Source organism: Lithobates pipiens, unplaced genomic scaffold (genome assembly GCF_037356315.1).
Source record: "Lithobates pipiens isolate NorthernLeopardFrog02 unplaced genomic scaffold, aLitPip1_a1.2 Scaffold_8, whole genome shotgun sequence".
In the NCBI taxonomy this organism is placed as follows: Eukaryota; Metazoa; Chordata; class Amphibia; order Anura; family Ranidae; genus Lithobates; species Lithobates pipiens.
Genome location: NW_027507903.1, coordinates 4414267 through 4432591, shown reverse-complemented (window position 1 = coordinate 4432591; position 18325 = coordinate 4414267). Strand labels below are relative to the sequence as shown.

Here is an 18325-nt window from a genome sequence, read left to right as displayed (position 1 = left end):
TCTCCGTGAATAAGTTTCACATATATAGACTGTGTCATATAGACTGATTCTGTATCTTAAAAATATCTTCGTTAAAAATTACTTAGTAAATATTGTGCGGGAAAACGTCCTTAAAAAGCACAACAATACGGTATGTGCTACTTTGCGTTGGTCTATCACATAAAATCCCAATAAAATACGTTTACATTTTTTGGTTGCAACATGACAAAATGTGGAAAATTTCAAGGGGTACGAATACTTTTTCAAGGCACTGTAGCTCCGGCTTTAACCTGGGTCATTGCAAAACACAAAGCATATAAAACACAAAAACACAGATGTAAGTAAAGTCTCTTTATTTTAGTTTATATGAATCCAGTTGAACACAGCCCCTCAGCCTGTAGTATAACCCCCCCAAAGAGAGCACAGAGGTGCCCGGCTCGGCTATATATAAGGCGGCACTGCTGTGCAATGGCCGCTCTCCTATAGGACACCGCACTATTACATCAGACTAGACCGCAACAAAAGTCAGACAGCAAATCTATAGCTATACAGGCCTACTGTACAGTTCCGCCACCCCAAAGACTATTATGTGCTACAAGATTAGATAACTTGGGTGGGGGGGGGAGAAAAAAAAAAAAAAAAAAATATCAGACCAGCTGATCTATTCCATCTTAAAGATAAGTAAATCAAAATCTCCATACAAAATATATATATATTTATAAATATAGATCTCTATGTACTGGGAGTGTAAACTTGTATTGGAAAGTGTAAACTGGTATATAGGACAAACCCCAAAAGTCTAATAAAATAAGCTGTCTATGGACCTGGCCAGCCAGGTCCGCACCTCGGCGACACTTTGCTCTACGCGGTCTCCTCCCACTTCTCGGGTCTCCTCCCACTTCTCGGGTCTCCTCCCACTTCTCGGGTCCTCCTTCACCTCCATTCGTTGGTACTCGACAAGCATAAAAAGGTTGAAGCTTTTGCCCTTAAAGACTTGGGGGGATGATGTGAGATTGGCACCTTCTAGCCCCCGGTTCACACTGCTGCGACTTGGCATGCAACTTGCAAAACATAGGGAGTCATTTTACTAAAACTGGAGAGTGCAAAATCGGGTGCAGCTCTGCATATAAAACCAATCAGCTAATCAGCTTCCGACCTTTATTGTCAAAGCTTGTTCAGTGAAGAAGCTGATTGGCTACCATGCACAGCTGTGCCAGATTCTGCATGCTCCTCCCCCCATAGAGTTGCAAGTTGAGTGAAAATACATTCTTTCCAATGGCAGCTGTTCCAATCAATGCGACTTAAGTTGCAGCAACTTTTAAAAAAAGCTCCCGCACTATTTTGATGAGACTTGAGTCCAGGGGCGGGCTGACAACTCATGAGGACCCTGGGGCAATAGGAGATTATGGCCCCCCCCCCAGACAATCAGAGATTATGGGGCCACACAGTAGACACACACACACAGCATACAATCACACAGTATACACAGACATGTTTCTATTGGCTGAGAAGGTACTGGAGAGGTGGGGCAGCTATAATCTCGGGATTTTTAGACCAAAAGGATGTCGGTAAGGGACAGAGACAGATGTAAAAAAAATAAATAAATAAAATGATTTTTACATACTGTCCCTGGTTTTACTGAGGCTGGCAACCCTGATGGGGGTCCCCTAGTGGCCCGGGGCTCTCGGGCAATGCCCGAATGGTCAGTCCGCCCCTGCTCGAGTCCCAGAGACGCTAATATCACATGAAAGTCACAAGCAAGTCACTGGAAATCGCTCGACGATGGAGTTGTAGCAGTGTGAACTGAAGCTTATTTGCCTTCAATAATACCAAATCTTTCTCTAACGTGTTACACAGTAACAAACTGCATCTTATCTTTTGTCTTTTTTTTTTTTTTTTTCCGGTAAAAAATTATAATAGATAATGATAATAGAAAGTCTCTCCAGTCCACTGCACTTAAATGGGTTTGCGATCAACGGGTGATAGGGGTGTATGTGTTCGCGCTGCATCAGCTCTTAACCAGGATGCTGCTGCTGTAGCACGAAACGCTTAGACTTTCCTCATGCCCCAGTGTTTTACTGCAGCTGTCCAGAGTCTTGATAACACGCCTGCTTCAGTTGGACCAGTTGCTAGCACCCGGGGGGGGGGTGGAGTGTTGTGTGCAGGACCATTACGGCAGACTGACCTGGAGCAGCAGCATTACAGGATTGATAGGGGGCGCAATTCCTTCTACAGCATGTGTACACCCCCGGCTGTTGCCTCTGTAACTAAATTGAGAGCAGTTGGAGGGGGGGGCAATAAAACTGCACCTCAACTGCTGGGTTTTACCTCCCCCACAGTGGCTAGTGTGACCAAGCCTGAAGAGACTTTTCACAGCATTCCCAAACAGGAATGGTCTTGGTCCCATCACATGGACCAAAAAAAAAAAAAAAAATCTATGGATACACCAAGTCAAGGGTGGGCAACTGTGGCACCCCCCAAACTACTGCGGAAGTACAAGTTTCATCACACCACTACCTTTGGCATGATGGCATCTGTCAGTCTTCCCATCATGTCTCTGAGAGTCAAGTTTGCAACAGTCTTGCAATGACCCTTGGGACATGTAGTTCCACAACAGTTTGAGGGTCGCAGTTGCTCATTCCCCTCTTTAAACAGACCTGGTGACCGGACAGGCAAATCTATATGGAAAGGACCGAATCGAGTAGTTTTCTGAAAAAAGTGCCAATCTGACCTCATCCCCTTCCAACATCGAACTGGTTCAACTGGACTGGAATTACTTAAACCAAGGAGGTAGGCAACCGCAGTACTCCAGCTGTGGTGAAACTACAAATCCCATCATGCCTCTGTCTCTAGAAGTCACGGCCTGCAGCTGTCAGTCTTGCAATGCCTCATGGGACTTGGAGTTCCACAGCAGCTGTAGCCCTGAGGTTGCCTACCCCTGCCCTAAACCATCTGGTCAAAGAGAGAAACCCTAAACTAAAACGTTTATCAGTAGTAAAGCCCTTAAAGAGGGGCTAAACACACTCTTCCACCAACAGTCCCCATCCCTCATTGGTGCAGTAATCTCTTTCTGAGCGCTGATCTTCAGGCCTCTTCATTGGCTGATGTCACTCCTGTGCATGCGCAGGAGTCCAGTCATCCTTGTAGATGGGAACCGTGCCGGTGATGTCAGCATTCGCAGCTCAGTTTACAGGCAGGTAGGTGTATTTTCTTGCAGAAGAGACATGTCACATCTCTTCTGCAACAAAGAGGCTGCCTGCTCACAGTTTGAGACAGTGGAACATTGGCTTCCCCATTTAAAATGATTATATATATATATATATATATATATATATATATATATATATATATATATATATATATATATATATATATATATATATATATATATAAATAAAAGATAAGAGTTGCTCTACAAACAATTCTCACAGACCGGTTTTGTACTAGCAGTGTAGCATCACTAAAAATGCACGGCAGCTCCAGGGTGGTGGCACACAGGGCATCTGCAGGATGGTGGCACACAGGGCATCTTTCAGACGGTGCACAGATTCAAACTAACAGGGAGGGGGGGGGGGGGCCTGACCCAGCGGCCAGAAATCTGGAGAGAAACACGCGCCTCTGTTCGCCGATCCTGGAGCATCGAGCAGAAGAGAATTGGAGCAACCGACACCTGTGCCTGCAACACATTCTACCATTTTCATTGGCCACAGGTTCACTTTAGGGGTAATTTATGGGCACTTTTTCCAGCTGTGTGTGACAGGAGGAAGGACACCTGCTTTTGTTTTAATTGGTTCGGCTTCTGTCAGGAGCCGACCGCCTTCTAAAATCCAACCAGACCTTCACATGCTGTTTGACGTGAAAATCCGACAGTGTGCCTGCACTTTACCTTAGCCTGAAGAGTGCAGTTCCCGTATAGTAGCAGGGCCAGGATAAGCGTACAACCAGTTAAAGCTGAACACTGAAGGAGACAAAATCCAGCCTTGCAGTGGGATCCCCCCGATGCACTGGAAGGGGGTAAATTCTCATTTAGTCGGGGGGAGAGAAGGTACAATACATAAAGTGATTCTAAAGATCTTTTTTTTTTTCAAACAATCATCATGGTATACTTACCTGCTCTGTGGAATGGTTTTGCACAGAGCAGCCCCGATCCTCCTCTTCTCGGGTTCTCCACCAGTGCTCCTACACCCCCCCCCCTTCCCATCACGTGCCCAACATAGCGAGCTGCTTGCTATGGGGCACTCGTGCATGCTCACTCCTGAGCTGGCTCTGTGTGTGGCTCAGCCTCACACGCCGCTACCTCCTTACTAGCTGTGATTGACAGCAGCGGGGAGCCAAGTGAGGAGGGAGAGAGCAGAGCGCGCAAGAGAGAGAGAGCGCGCAAGAGAGAGAGAGAGAGAGAGAGCGCGCAAGAGAGAGAGAGCGCGCAAGAGAGAGAGAGCGCGCGAGAGAGAGAGCGCGCGAGAGAGAGAGCGCGCAAGAGAGAGAGCGCGCAAGAGAGAGAGAGAGCGCGCAAGAGAGAGAGAGAGCGCGCAAGAGAGAGAGAGAGAGCGCGCAAGAGAGAGAGAGAGAGCGCAAGAGAGAGAGAGAGAGCGCAAGAGAGAGAGAGAGAGCGCAAGAGAGAGAGAGAGAGCGCAAGAGAGAGAGAGAGAGCGCAAGAGAGAGAGAGAGAGCGCAAGAGAGAGAGAGAGAGCGCAAGAGAGAGAGAGAGAGAGCGCAAGAGAGAGAGAGAGAGAGCGCAAGAGAGAGAGAGAGAGAGCGCAAGAGAGAGAGAGAGAGAGCGCAAGAGAGAGAGAGAGAGAGCGCAAGAGAGAGAGAGAGAGAGCGCAAGAGAGAGAGAGAGAGAGAGCGCAAGAGAGAGAGAGAGAGAGCGCAAGAGAGAGAGAGAGAGAGCGCAGAGAGAGAGAGAGAGAGCGCAAGAGAGAGAGAGAGAGAGCGCAAGAGAGAGAGAGAGAGAGAGCGCAAGAGAGAGAGAGAGAGAGCGCGAGAGAGAGAGAGAGAGCGCGAGAGAGAGAGAGAGAGCGCGAGAGAGAGAGAGAGAGCGCGAGAGAGAGAGCGCAAGAGAGAGAGAGAGCGCGCGCGAGAGAGAGAGAGCGCAAGAGAGAGAGAGAGAGCGCAAGAGAGAGAGCGCAAGAGAGAGAGAGCGCAAGAGAGAGAGAGCGCAAGAGAGAGAGAGAGCGCAAGAGAGAGAGAGAGAGCGCAAGAGAGAGAGAGAGAGCGCAAGAGAGAGAGAGAGAGCGCAAGAGAGAGAGAGAGAGCGCAAGAGAGAGAGAGAGAGCGCGCGCAGAGAGAGAGAGAGCGCGAGAGAGAGAGAGAGCGCGAGAGAGAGAGCGCAAGAGAGAGAGAGAGCAAGAGAGAGAGAGCGCAAGAGAGAGAGAGCGCAAGAGAGAGAGAGCGCAAGAGAGAGAGAGAGCGCAAGAGAGAGAGAGAGAGCGCAAGAGAGAGAGAGAGAGCGCAAGAGAGAGAGAGAGAGCGCAAGAGAGAGAGAGAGAGCGCAAGAGAGAGAGAGAGAAGCGCAAGAGAGAGAGAGAGAGCGCAAGAGAGAGAGAGAGAGCGCAAGAGAGAGAGAGAGAGCGCAAGAGAGAGAGAGCGCAAGAGAGAGAGAGAGCGCAAGAGAGAGAGAGAGCGCAAGAGAGAGAGAGAGCGCAAGAGAGAGAGAGAGCGCAAGAGAGAGAGACCCTTGGCTCTCATGCACATCGCCGAGATCGAGCTCGGGGGGAGCTGCAACCAGAAGGTTTTTTACCTTCATGCATAGAATGCATGTAGGTTAAAATAAATAAATAGAATAAATAACTTGTACCTTTACAACCACTTTAATACCTTATTCTTGGCTCTGTCCACTTTCCCTAATCCAGCCCCTGTAACGTCCTCTCTAAGCAGCTTCAAGCCGTATGCATGCCGGTCTTCTTAAAGCAGAAGTAAACCCATCCATATAACAGTTTCATTTCCGGCACGTGCCGTAAATGTAACACTCCCATTGGTTGTGCTCTCAACCAAAGTGTCAAACCCATCCAATGGCCGGTGTCATCACTGATCACATGTGCAGCATCATGGCAGTTGTAGATTAAACACAGTATGTAGAATAGATGTGTAGCGCTTAAAAGTAGCTTGATCATGGCCACCGGAAACAAATACTAGACAGGTGATTGCACGGTCAATCTGTAAACACAATGATGTGTCGCTGGTGTTCAATAATATGAATATAGAGAACAAAAAACAGTGAGTATAAATAGGAGTGGTAAACAGGTGAGCGATTCTAAATCGCAAACTAACATATCATTAGTGTTATACACAAAAAATATATATATATATATATATAAAATGTATGAATACACAAGTGGAAAAATCTAAATCACACACTGACGTATCGTCAGTATCCTCAATAAATGGGAAGCGTGGTTCAATGTTGAAAGATAAAACATACATAGAGGTATAGTGTTGTCGTAAAAAATAATGATGTCTATAAATAAGTATTCAAAGTGAAAAGAAAAAAAAAAAAAGCAAGCCACCAAAAGAGAATCGAAACACAAAGAGTCTATGTAATTATAACACCACAATGGGCACGCAAAGTAGTCCCCTGGAGACAAAAGCATATTCATATTATTGAACACCAGCGACACATCATTGTGTTTTCAGATTGACTGTGCAACCATTTGTCTAGTTTTAGTTCCAGGTGGCCACGATCAACATACTTTAAGCACTACACATTCTACACACTCCTTTACAAATAGTCTTATTGTCGTGTTGGCTGCTTACTCCTCAGGTTGGCGCAGTAATTATACCACTTTCCGTAGATTAAACAAAGGCAAAGATGGCAGCTTCCTTGGCTGAAAATGATAGGGGGAGGGGGGTTTACACTTTAAGTACAATGCAGGTTTATTATTCCTGCACTGCATGTGATGACCCCAAGGCACCACCCCCCAAGCCTGAGCTTGAGAAGGCCACTATGGCCTGTAGGAGCCAGAGTTAAAAGAGAAGTATGTTTTTTTTTTTTTTTTTTTATTCATAATTACCTAGGTGGATGCAGCATTGGGCCCCTGATGCCTCCAACACAGAGAAACGAGCAATCAAAAGCCGCCGATCACTCAGTTCGCACAGCTCCTTGAGCAGAGAGCTGGTGACCGTCAGTCACAGCTATCTGCTCTGCCCCCCCCCCCCTCCTCGCTCACTGGAGCGCTGGGCTGTCTAGGGGGCGGGGAAGCATCCGGCTCAGTCTCTCAGCAGCTCGCCGAGAGGCTGAGCCGGGGGTGTCAGTCCAGGGATCTGGGCAGATCCCAACTCCATTGTCGTGATGATGCAAAGCCTGGACTGACTCATGTGATGTCAGCAAAGAGTGGACTTCAGCCCAGTCTCTACTGAAAAGGGTCACGGGAGTCCAAAATGAACTACACTCCTGTGAACCATAGGAGAAGTACAGCCAAACGAGCTTTGGCTGAACTTCTACTTAGGTAATACAACTTATCCATGTACTACTAGATTAGTTGAGCATTTAACGGGGATCACTGCAAGGGTAGGGTTTGTCTCATTCCCAGAGTTCGGCTTTAAAAAGTGTAACCGTAGTGAGCTAAACCAACCCGAGGAAATCACAAACTTAGCAAGAACAGGTAACCCATCAAACCCAAACCATCAGTTACATACTGCATAAGCCAGTTGAACCATTCAGGACAATTGTACAAATGAGCAAGTCTCTTATGCACCAACTAAGTGAAGAGATACGTCATGAGCCGACCTCAAGAGTATCTGAACGTTGAGACCTCTAAATGGGAACCTCCATTAAATTATTATTTTTTTTTTTAAATGTCATAGGTCCCATCCGTTTTTTTCAGCTGAGTAAGCACCTGTTGTGACGGTGTGAAACGCGTTAGAGTTTTTTTTTCTTTTTATCCTTGCTGTGTGGACTGATATTAATAAAGAATTTATATTTCATCAAAGTGCGGCCATCCAGATTTTTGTTCTTTCCTTGCATACGGTTTGTATATTGGAGCCGCACCCACACCTGAAGAGGGAGGAGATCTTTTGGAATCAGACACCTTGGGAAGGTTTTTCTTTGCTGTGCCTTACTTTCTTTGCTTTGACGTACTACTTATCCCCCATCACTATCTGATATTAATCCCCACTGCCTTGTATCTATGCCATCTTCACCACCCCCCCCCCCCCCCCCTGCCCAATGTTTCCACCAGATTTTCTACATACGGTCATCATTCTGTTAATGCACCTTCTGCACCAATCTCCTATAATTGGGTTCATATCTCTTTCCTCTCCTCTTATTCAAACCATCACATCCCCCTTCTTGCATCGTGGCTCATCCAGGATCCCTCCATCACTTCCCCCTTTCTTATATAGTGGCTCATCCAGGATCCCTCCATCACATCCCCCTTTCTTATATCGTGGCTCATCCAGGATCACTCCATCACATCCCCCTTTCTTATATCGTGGCTCATCCAAGATCCCTCCATCACATCCCCTTTCTTATATAGTGGCTCATCCAGGATCCCTCCATCACATCCCCCTTCTTATATCGTGGCTCATCCAGGATCCCTCCTTCACATTCTTTGCTTTCTGAGAATCACATAACTATACCACCAACCTCCTCCAATATCACATCCTGTGTTCTTAAATCCCATCACATATCACCCCCCCCCCCCCCCATCCCACCCCCCTTTGTTAGTGTCTACAGTTCCTCTTCCTATACCTCTCTACTAATTCACAACATCTCTTCTTTTATCTGTTACATTCCATACTATCTACCAGCAGAGTGTGTCTTGGCTGTGGGGCGATTTGATGTCGGGACTGTAGCACCCAGGATTAGCGCAGTATACAGTGAAAATTGCGTTTTCTTTCTGTTTTAGTAGCGTGTTCTGCCCACAACCCCACCGATTCCTAGGATTACACCGATGAGAAAATCAGCAGACCAGTTCTTGCCGCATGTTGATAATCTGTAATAAAGCATCCTGTACGTCCGCATCCATGTGACCCTGGAAAGAGAAGACGATCGTATTAGGAACTAAAAAACAGCCTCACCACCACCACATACCTGAAGGCGCCACAAAGCCACCAAGTGTTATAACATTTGCTGGATTACCGGAAATACCGGATTATCCCTTCCAAGCGGCTCCACCCCCCCCCCCCCCCCCCCATCTGTACGATGAACCACTTCAATACCGGACAACCCCCTTCCTGCCCAGGCCAATTTTCAGCTTTTAGCGCTGTTGCACTTTGAATGACAATTGCGCGGTCATACAACACTGTACTCATATTGACATTTTTATACCAAAACAGTGAGGGGGGAAAAATAGTATTTGATCAGCTGCTGATTTTGCACGTTTGCCCACCGACAGAGAAATGATCAGTCTATAATTTTAATGGTCTGTTTATTTTAACAGTGAGAGACAGATGAGCACCTGAACGACCACAACATACAGGGATATACAATGTCATTATGACATATAATCACACACATAGGATGGACTTGTGTCTTTTTTTCAAACTCACCTACTATGTAATAAAAATATCCAGAAAAACGCATTTCGAAAAAAAGTTATAAATTGATTTGCATTTTAATTAAATAAGTATTTGGTCCTCAATCAACAAGATTTCTGGCCCCCCAGGTGTCTCCTATACAGGCAGCAAGCTGAGATTAACCTCCCTAGCGGTATGATTCAGTCTGGAATTAGGTTCTGAAAGCGGTACAATTATTTTGCATGGAAATCTGGCTTTTATTTTGTAGTCCTGTAATTCTTAGGAATAACTCTCTTAAATCTGTTCAAACCAGAGTCTAGCAGACATCCCGGGTATGATAAAGTTTATAATATAATAAAGAATAATAAAAATTATTCAATAATGTAATCAAATCCTAAAACACTGAAAAATTGACACTTTCTGGTTGCTATGGACAATCTCCAAATTCCAGGCAGTAAAAAACAGTATTTATAATATAAAAGCGCATGCAGGGCACTGCACAGACCACTAGGGACAAAGGGGTTGTGTATTTTTTAATACAGCACTGTAATCTGTAAGATTACAGTGCTGTGTGTGTTTTGTGTGTTTTTACTTTTTTGAATTTGCCGCCGTTCTCCGCTCCCTTGCGCCGTAACGCCGCAGGGAACGGAGCTCGGCGGCATTCGGCACTGTGAATCGAGCGGAGGACGGCTCGATCACACATCGCAGGGGACCTCGCTGGATCCAGGGGACAAGGTAAGTAACTCTCCCTGTGTCCTCCCCTGCATCGAGCGAAGCCATCCCGAGTCTGGCTCGGGGTTACCGCTCCTATCAGTATATTCCTAACCCGAGCCAGACTCGGGATTACCGCTAGGGGGGTTAAGAGCACTCTCGTAAAGTGAGTGCTCCTAATCTCAGCTTGTTACCTGTATAAAAAGACACCTGTCCACAGAATCAATCAGATTCCAATCTCTCCACCATGGCCAAGACCAAAGAGCTGTCCAAGGATAGCGGGGACAAGATTGTAGACCTACAGAAGGCTGGAATGGGCTACAAGGCCATCGCCAAGCAGCTTGGTGAGAGGTGACAACAGTTGGGGCGATTATTCCCACATGGAACAAACACAAAATAACTGTCAATCTCCCTCAATCTGGGGCTCCATGGAAGATCTCACCTTGTGGAGTTTCATTGGTCATGAGAACAGAGAGGAATCACCCAGAACTACACGGGAGGATCTTGCCAATGATCTCAGCTGGGACCATAGTCACCAAGAAAACAATTGGTAACACATTACGCCGCAAAGGACTGAAATCCTGCAGCGCCCGCAAGGTCCTCCTGCTCAGGAAAGTCCATGTAGAGGTCCGTCTGAAGTTTTCTAATCAACATCTGAATGATTCAGAGGAGAACTGGGGGAAAGTGTTGTGGTCAGATGAGACCAAAATTGAGCTCGTTGGCATCAACTCAACTCACCTTTTTTGGAGGAGGAGAAGGAATTCTGCCTATGACCCCAAGAGCACCATCCCCCACCGTCATACATGGAGCCAGTCTCCAGACCTTAATCCCATAGAAAATATGTGGAGGGAGCTGAAGGTTCGAGTTAACAAACATCAGCCTGGAAACCTTAAAGACTTGGAGAGGATCTGCAAACAGGAGTGGGAATAAATCCCTCCTGAGATGTGTGCAAACCTGGTGGCCAACTACAGGAAACGTCTGACCTCTGTGATTGCCAACAAGAGTTTTGCCACAAAGTATGAAGTCATGTTTTGTGAAGGGGTCAAATACTTATTTCACTCATTAAAATTAGGGATGCACAGATACTGGTATCGGTGCCGATACTAAGCATTTTTAAGGGTATCAGTACTCGTGGAAATGTACCGATACCTTCTAGTTTTTTTATTCCCAGTTGCCGGTGGGATATCCCCGCTAACAGCTGAAATGTAAAGAAATGAATGGCGGTAATTATTTGTTGTTAAGCAGCGGGGCCGCTGCGTCCTTAACAACTATGTCAGCTGTCTATGGAATGGGATTCCCCTCCCCGCCTCCTCCCCTCCCACCAGCCGTCACCAGGCCAGGGTCGCACGTCCTCTGCAGTGCTGGGTGTACTGACAGACCGCAAGGCATTTTCCTTGTTGGGCGACGCTGACCAGTTATGTTGCTACAGGAGGGCAAGGGGGGCAGACTCAGCAGAGGGTGAATGGATGATAATTAAAGTGTTCATCTGCCTATCGAGCCACCAAGACACGTTCTTGTAGAGTGGATCCCCCTCCCTCCGCTCTTCAGCCATCTCTCAGGGACTCCATTCACCCCCATCTATGAAGAATGGACAGGGTGAACTCTGCTTCCTCCAAACTGCTCAGCTTCACCCAACCGTAACAGGTGTGTGTGTGTGTGTGTGTGTGTGTGTGTGTGTGTGTGTGTGTGTGTGTGTGTGTGTGTGTGTGTGTGTGTGTGTGTGTGTGTGTGTGTAATGCTGTGCAGTGCTGGCCCCTTTCTGATGATTTGTATGTTGCTCGGACTGCAATGCGTGCTGATATTTGTCCATGTGCACTGAAAGCTGGAGGGAAAGCGGGGATGTGATCACTCAGCGCAGCCCGGAATACACAAGATTCCACTATTCTGTCTCCGTGTCGGTAGATCCCTTCATAGGAATGCAGGTTTACGGGAACAAGTTTGGGTTACTGGGGCAAGTCTGCAGGTAACCTAAAGGCTGTGCGGTCACACCTCCACCTTATGTCTGCATGATTGATAGTCAAATGAAGGTTATCTGTCATCATCCAATCTGTGTGAAGGTCCTGGATGGGGATATGAAATAAAGATTCATCTGTACAACATACTGACAATCCTCCGATAGCTGTGGGATCCTCACTGATTATTAAGAGCTCTCTGACTATTTCCTATGTAAATATCAGGTCATCCTTCTATACACCATGTCCGCAGTCTCTGACAATCTGCAATCCCCCCACCCAGCCCTCACTTATCCCCCTACTCTCCCCAACCCAGCCCTCACTTACCCTTCTACACTCCCCAACCCAGCCCTCACTTACCCTTCTACTCCCCCCCATCCGGTCCTCACCCCTCTACTCCCCCCAACCCAGCCCTCACTTACCCTCTTACTCCCCCTCATCCTGTCCTCACCCCCCCTACTCCCCCCCATCCGGTCCTCACCCCTCTACTCCCCCCAACCCAGCCCTCACTTACCCTCTTACTCCCCCTCATCCTGTCCTCACCCCCCCTACTCCCCCCTATCCGGTCCTCACCCCTCTACTCCCCCCAACCCAGCCCTCACTTACCCTCTTACTCCCCCCCATCCGGTCCTCACCCCTCTACTCCCCCCAACCCAGCCCTCACTTACCCTCTTACTCCCCCTCATCCTGTCCTCACCCCCCCTACTCCCCCCCATCCGGTCCTCACCCCTCTACTCCCCCCAACCCAGCCCTCACTTACCCTCTTACTCCCCCTCATCCTGTCATCACCCCCCCCTACTCCCCACCCACCCCCCCCCCATCCGGTCCTCACCCCTCTACTCCGCCCAACCCAGCCCTCACTTACCCTCCTACTCCCCCCTCCCATCCAGTCCTAACCCCTCTACTCCCCCCACCCTTGCCCTCACTTACCCCCTGCTCGCCCCATCCAGCCCTCACTTACACCCTACTCCCTCCCCCCAACCTGCTGTTATCCCAGCCTCACTCACCCCAAACCACCCCCCACCCCACCCCCCAAACCACCCCTCTACCTGCTGTTCCTAGGCAATAGGTATCGGTAATTGGTATCGGCGAGTACTTAAAACAAAGTATCGTTACTCGTACTCTATGTTAAAAAAAATGGTATCGGTGCATCCCTAATTAAAATGCAAATCAATTTAGAACTTTTTTGGAATGAGTTTCTGGATTTTGTTATTCTCTCACTGTTAAAATAAAGCAACCATTAAAATTATAGACCGATTTATTCCCCTCACTGAAGAACTTTCTTTTGGAATTTAATCACCACTGGGGTTTTTTTTTTTTGATAAACAAATGAAAAAAAGAAAAAAAAAAAAAAAAAACACTCTTAGGTTCTGTTATAAAAGTTTGCATTTGCGTTGCGCCCTCCTTTTGGGCTTCTTTGGTAGGGCGCAACGCAAATGCAAAGTCTAGCAGGGGAAGCTGAGCACACCACCACCGCAGTCAAGAATGTAGTGGTGAGCTGGCCGACGAGTTGTTTTAAAAGCGCATTGTAATAAATATTCTTGTTTTTATTAGTGGGGAATAGTAAACCTGTTTTAAACACTTCACGCAAAATCATGTACCTGTACATCAAGTGGTTGTACCGGGGTGATGCCTGCAGTCAAAGGCATCACCCTGGTACTGGTTTTTAGAGCTCGTGGTCAGCTTATAAGTGATGACAACCAATGTGGATAAGCAGCAGCTCAGCCGTTATCACAAGCAGGGGGACACATACACACTGTATGGGGAGCAGGTGTGGGGCGGCACAGTGGTGTAGTGGTTAGCACTACAGTAAAAAGCGTTGCTGGTTTGAATCCCTACTACAACAATACCTGTCTGGAGTATGCATGTGCTCCCTGTGCCTGTGTGGGTTTCCTCCGGGTACTCTGGTTTCCTCCCACACTCCAAAGATATGCTGGTAGGTTAATTGATTTCTGTCCAAAATCTACCCTAGTATATGAATGGGGGATTGTGGGCTCCTTGAGGGTAGGGACTGATGTGAGTGTGCAATGTACAGGGATAGGGACAATTGTAGACACTCACTCAGGTTGAACCGGATGGACTGGTGTCTTTATTCAACCTTACTAACTATGTAACTATGTGTTAAATTTGGTGTTATCGCTCTCACTCTCTCATACTGGTCACTGGAAGTTCAACATGGTCATGGCAAAGAACTCTCTGAGGATCTGAAAAAAATAATTGTTGCTCTACATAAAGATGGCCTAGGACAGTGATGGCGAACCTTGACACTCCAGATGTTTTGGAACTACATTTCTCATGATTCTTATGCACTCTGCAGTGTAGTTGAGCATCATGGGAAATGTAGTTCCAAAACATCTGGGGTGCCAAGGTTCGCCATCACTGGCCTAGGATATAAGAAGATTGCAAAGACCCTGAAACGGAGCTGCAGCTCCAGAACTCCAAGATGACCACTGCCTTGCTAAAGAGGCTGAGGGTAAAGGTGATGGACTGGCCAAGCAGGTCTCCAGACCTAAACCCTATTGATCATCTGTGGGACATCCTCAAACGGAAGGTGGAGGAGCGCAAGGTCTCCAACATCCACCAGCTCTGTGATGTCATCATGGAGGAGGAGAAGAGACTCCAGTGGTGACCTGTGAAGCTCTGGTGACCTCCATGCCCAAGAGGGTTAAGGCAGTGCTGGGAAAATAATGGTGGCCACACAAAATATTGACACTTTGGGCCCAGTTTGGACAATTTCACTTAGGGGTGTACTGACTTTTGTTGCCAGCAGTTTAGACATTAATGTCTGTGTGTTGAGTTATTTTGAGGGGACATCAAATTTACACTGTTATACAAGCTGTACACTCACTACTTTACATTGTAGACAAGTGTCATTTCTTCAGTGTTGTCACATGGAAAGATAGAAGAAAATATTTACAGAAATGTGAGGGGTGTACTGACTTTTGTGAGATACTTTATGTATGTATATACCTTATTTAATCGGCATATAACACGCACTTTTCCCCCCTGAAAATCAGGGAGAAATCGTGTGTGTGTTATACGCCGATCCCTGCTGTCTCTGAGGGAAGAGGAGCGAGCGCCGCTGAATTACACAGAGCCGCGATCTCCTGTGTACCCGGTGCTCCGTCGCGCACAGCCACGCCTCCTGGCCCCGCATTGGGCCACTGTTCTGTCTATCATATCAGCAGGGCCATGAGGCGTGGCTGTGAGTGACGGAGCGCCGCGTACACAGGAGATCGCGGCTCTGTGTAATTCAGCGGCGTTCACTCCTCCTCTTCCTTCCGAGACAGCGGGGGGGTTGGGTAATCCAACACTGGCGAGGCTGCAATGATGGGGAATGGGGAGGCTGCAGATGGCCACTGGTGAGGCTGCATTGATGAGCTGTGATCCTAATTTTGCTTCATCAAAGTTCTTTATTTAAAAAGGTACGTTTATTTCCTAAAACACACATACATAATAATATATATATATATACACATATATACATATACACACACATATATATATATATATATATATATATACACACACACACACACATATATATATATATACACATACACATATATATATATACATACACATATATATATATACATATACATATATACATATACATACATACATACATATATATATACATACATATACATACATATATATACATATATATATACATACATATACATATATATATATATTACACATATATACACACACATATATACATATACATACACATCCCATAGACACAACTAAGTGGAGTCTTACCTGCACAGCATTTAACAGATGAGCACGATAGATGGAGACGATCTCCTGGTGCCTGCGCTGCGCCTCCTGTAGTAAGTAATAGTCTGTTAGACAATGAATAAAGGGGAACAGAACACACAATACTACCCTAGATAATGACCAGGTATAAATTTACACATTTCAATATAAAATCATTTTTGCCGCGGGCTGTGAAGCAAAGCAATCACGGCATGTGTACAATGGCGTGATAAGGGGAAGTGGTAAAACTGCAAATCAAAGCCCACCAAGTCCGACACCAGAACAGGAATAAAGAGGAGATCTTCTAATGAGGAAACTAGCCCCTAGTGACTACCAAGGGATTTCCTCTTTTTTTTTTTTTTAGGCATTTACTCTCACTTCCTGTGCTGGCTATGGGATAGGCTCTTTACGCTTATAGTTTATTCCAATCAGCCCCAAAGAACTCCTCCCTTCCTCTTCTACCCTTTAGCTATTTTCCAGCATGTGAATTTATTTTTTATTTTTATTTTTTTTTCTACATGTAAATAGCTCAACTCCCCCCCCCCCCCCCCCCCCATTTCTTTATACCGTCTCAAAATAAAAAATAAATAAATAAAACAAAAGCCTTTAATTCAGCCAGAAATAAAAAGGAAAAAAAAAGTTATTGTCTACAGCAAAATGGTATAATGCCCACCTATAAAACATCAATAAGGCTCAGCCCACAGTATCCACAGTGGCACGGGACACTGCGTGTGATTCAGGTAGGAATCGCCGCGCAGTCCTATTTAAAATTATATGCGATTGTTTTTGGTGCAATGTGAGCCCGTTCATTTTGTACGGGCTCAATGCGCGCCGCACAAAAAAGAAAAAAAAAGAAAAAGAAAAGTACAGCCATCTTTTTTTGCCGTGCCAAAATCAGATCGCATAGGTGTTCATTTAGGGCTGCAACTAACGATTATTTTCATAATCGATTAGTTGGCCGATTATTGTTTCGATTAATCGATTATTCGGTTAATAACCTTAGAAAAAAGTGTGGTGTATAATTTAGTTAATATGTAAAGTTTAAAAAAAAAAAAGGCAATTTATTCTTAAATCTCTATATGCAATGGTAACTATAAATAACCAACTATATGGTTAGGGAGCAAAATATCTAATCCACTCTGAGAATAACAGACAGAAGAGATATACTGTATATATTAGAGGGGATATATACTCTGTACACTATTAGAGGAGATGTCCTGTATATACTATTGAAGATATACTGTATATACTATTAGAGGATATATACTGTATATACCATTATAGGAGATATATACTGTATATACCATTAGAGGATATATACTGTATATACCATTATAGGAGAGATATACTGTATATACCATTATAGGAGAGATATACTGTATATACCATTATAGGAGAGATATACTGTATATACCATTAGAGGAGAGATATACTGTATATACCATTAGAGGAGAGATATACTGTATATACCATTAGAGGATATATACTGTATATACCATTATAGGAGAGATATACTGTATATACTATTAGAGGAGATATATACTGCATATACTATTAGAGGGGATATACTGTATATACTATTAGAAGAGATATACTGTATATACACCATTAGAGGAGAGATATTCTGTATATACCATTAGAGGAGAGATTATAGTGTATATATTATTAGAGGATATATACTGCATATACTATTAGAGGATATATACTGCAAATACTATTAGAGGAGAGCTATACTATTAAATGGTCAATCTGGTAAATATCATCAGACTCATTAACTTTAACCCCATTTTGTTACTGGCCGATTAATCGATTATGAAAATAGTAATCGATTAGTTGTTTCAGCCCTAGTGTTCACACCCATGCGATCCGATTCCTGCAAATCGCACTGTGACCTGTTTTGGGTTGTCATTAATTTAACATTGACACGGGTGTCAGATCGCATTGAACGGAGTGCGATTTTTAGTGCGGTGCGGGGGAAATGTTCAGGAATGGCTGCGTTTCCTGCACCGCTTATAAGTGAACCGGGGCTGAGGCCTACGTTTTGTGAGTACAGAGCAGTTCCATGACATTACTTACATCCAGCTGGCACTGTAAGGCTTTGATCTGGTTCTGCAGAGACTCGGCCAATTGGCTTTTCCCAGAAAGCTGAGACAAGGACTGCTTCAGCCTCTCCACATCCTTCAGAAGAATAGAGACCTTTCCAAAAGAAAGAAAGAAAGAAAGAAAGAAAGAAAAAAAAAAAAAAACATCAGAGCTACAGAAAAGAGCGGCAAACGTCAAGCAAGAACGCACCAGCTGAGGATCTTTTCAATATACAAAAAGTCTCAGCCAATGAACACACACACACACACAGACTATCAATAGTCATTTGCCTCATAGTCACGTTTTATCAAAAACACTCCTCAGGAATCCATGACCTCTATGAAAAGCCATACCGCCATCTTTAAATGGTGCCAGGA

The 18325-nt window shown here is 45.4% G+C and overlaps 1 protein-coding gene across 1 annotated transcript in view; it reads right to left on the bottom strand.

Moving 5' to 3' along the window:
• Positions 1–317: 317 nt before the first annotated feature.
• The window catches only part of UACA (uveal autoantigen with coiled-coil domains and ankyrin repeats), a gene marked incomplete in the record, with an annotated part of 128754 nt that continues 110746 nt past the window's right edge, over positions 318–18325 (bottom strand). The window contains 3 exon segments of the mRNA XM_077472453.1: positions 318–8951; positions 15870–15935; positions 17943–18062. Of these exon segments, the coding sequence (XP_077328579.1) occupies positions 8880–8951; positions 15870–15935; positions 17943–18062 (258 nt within the window).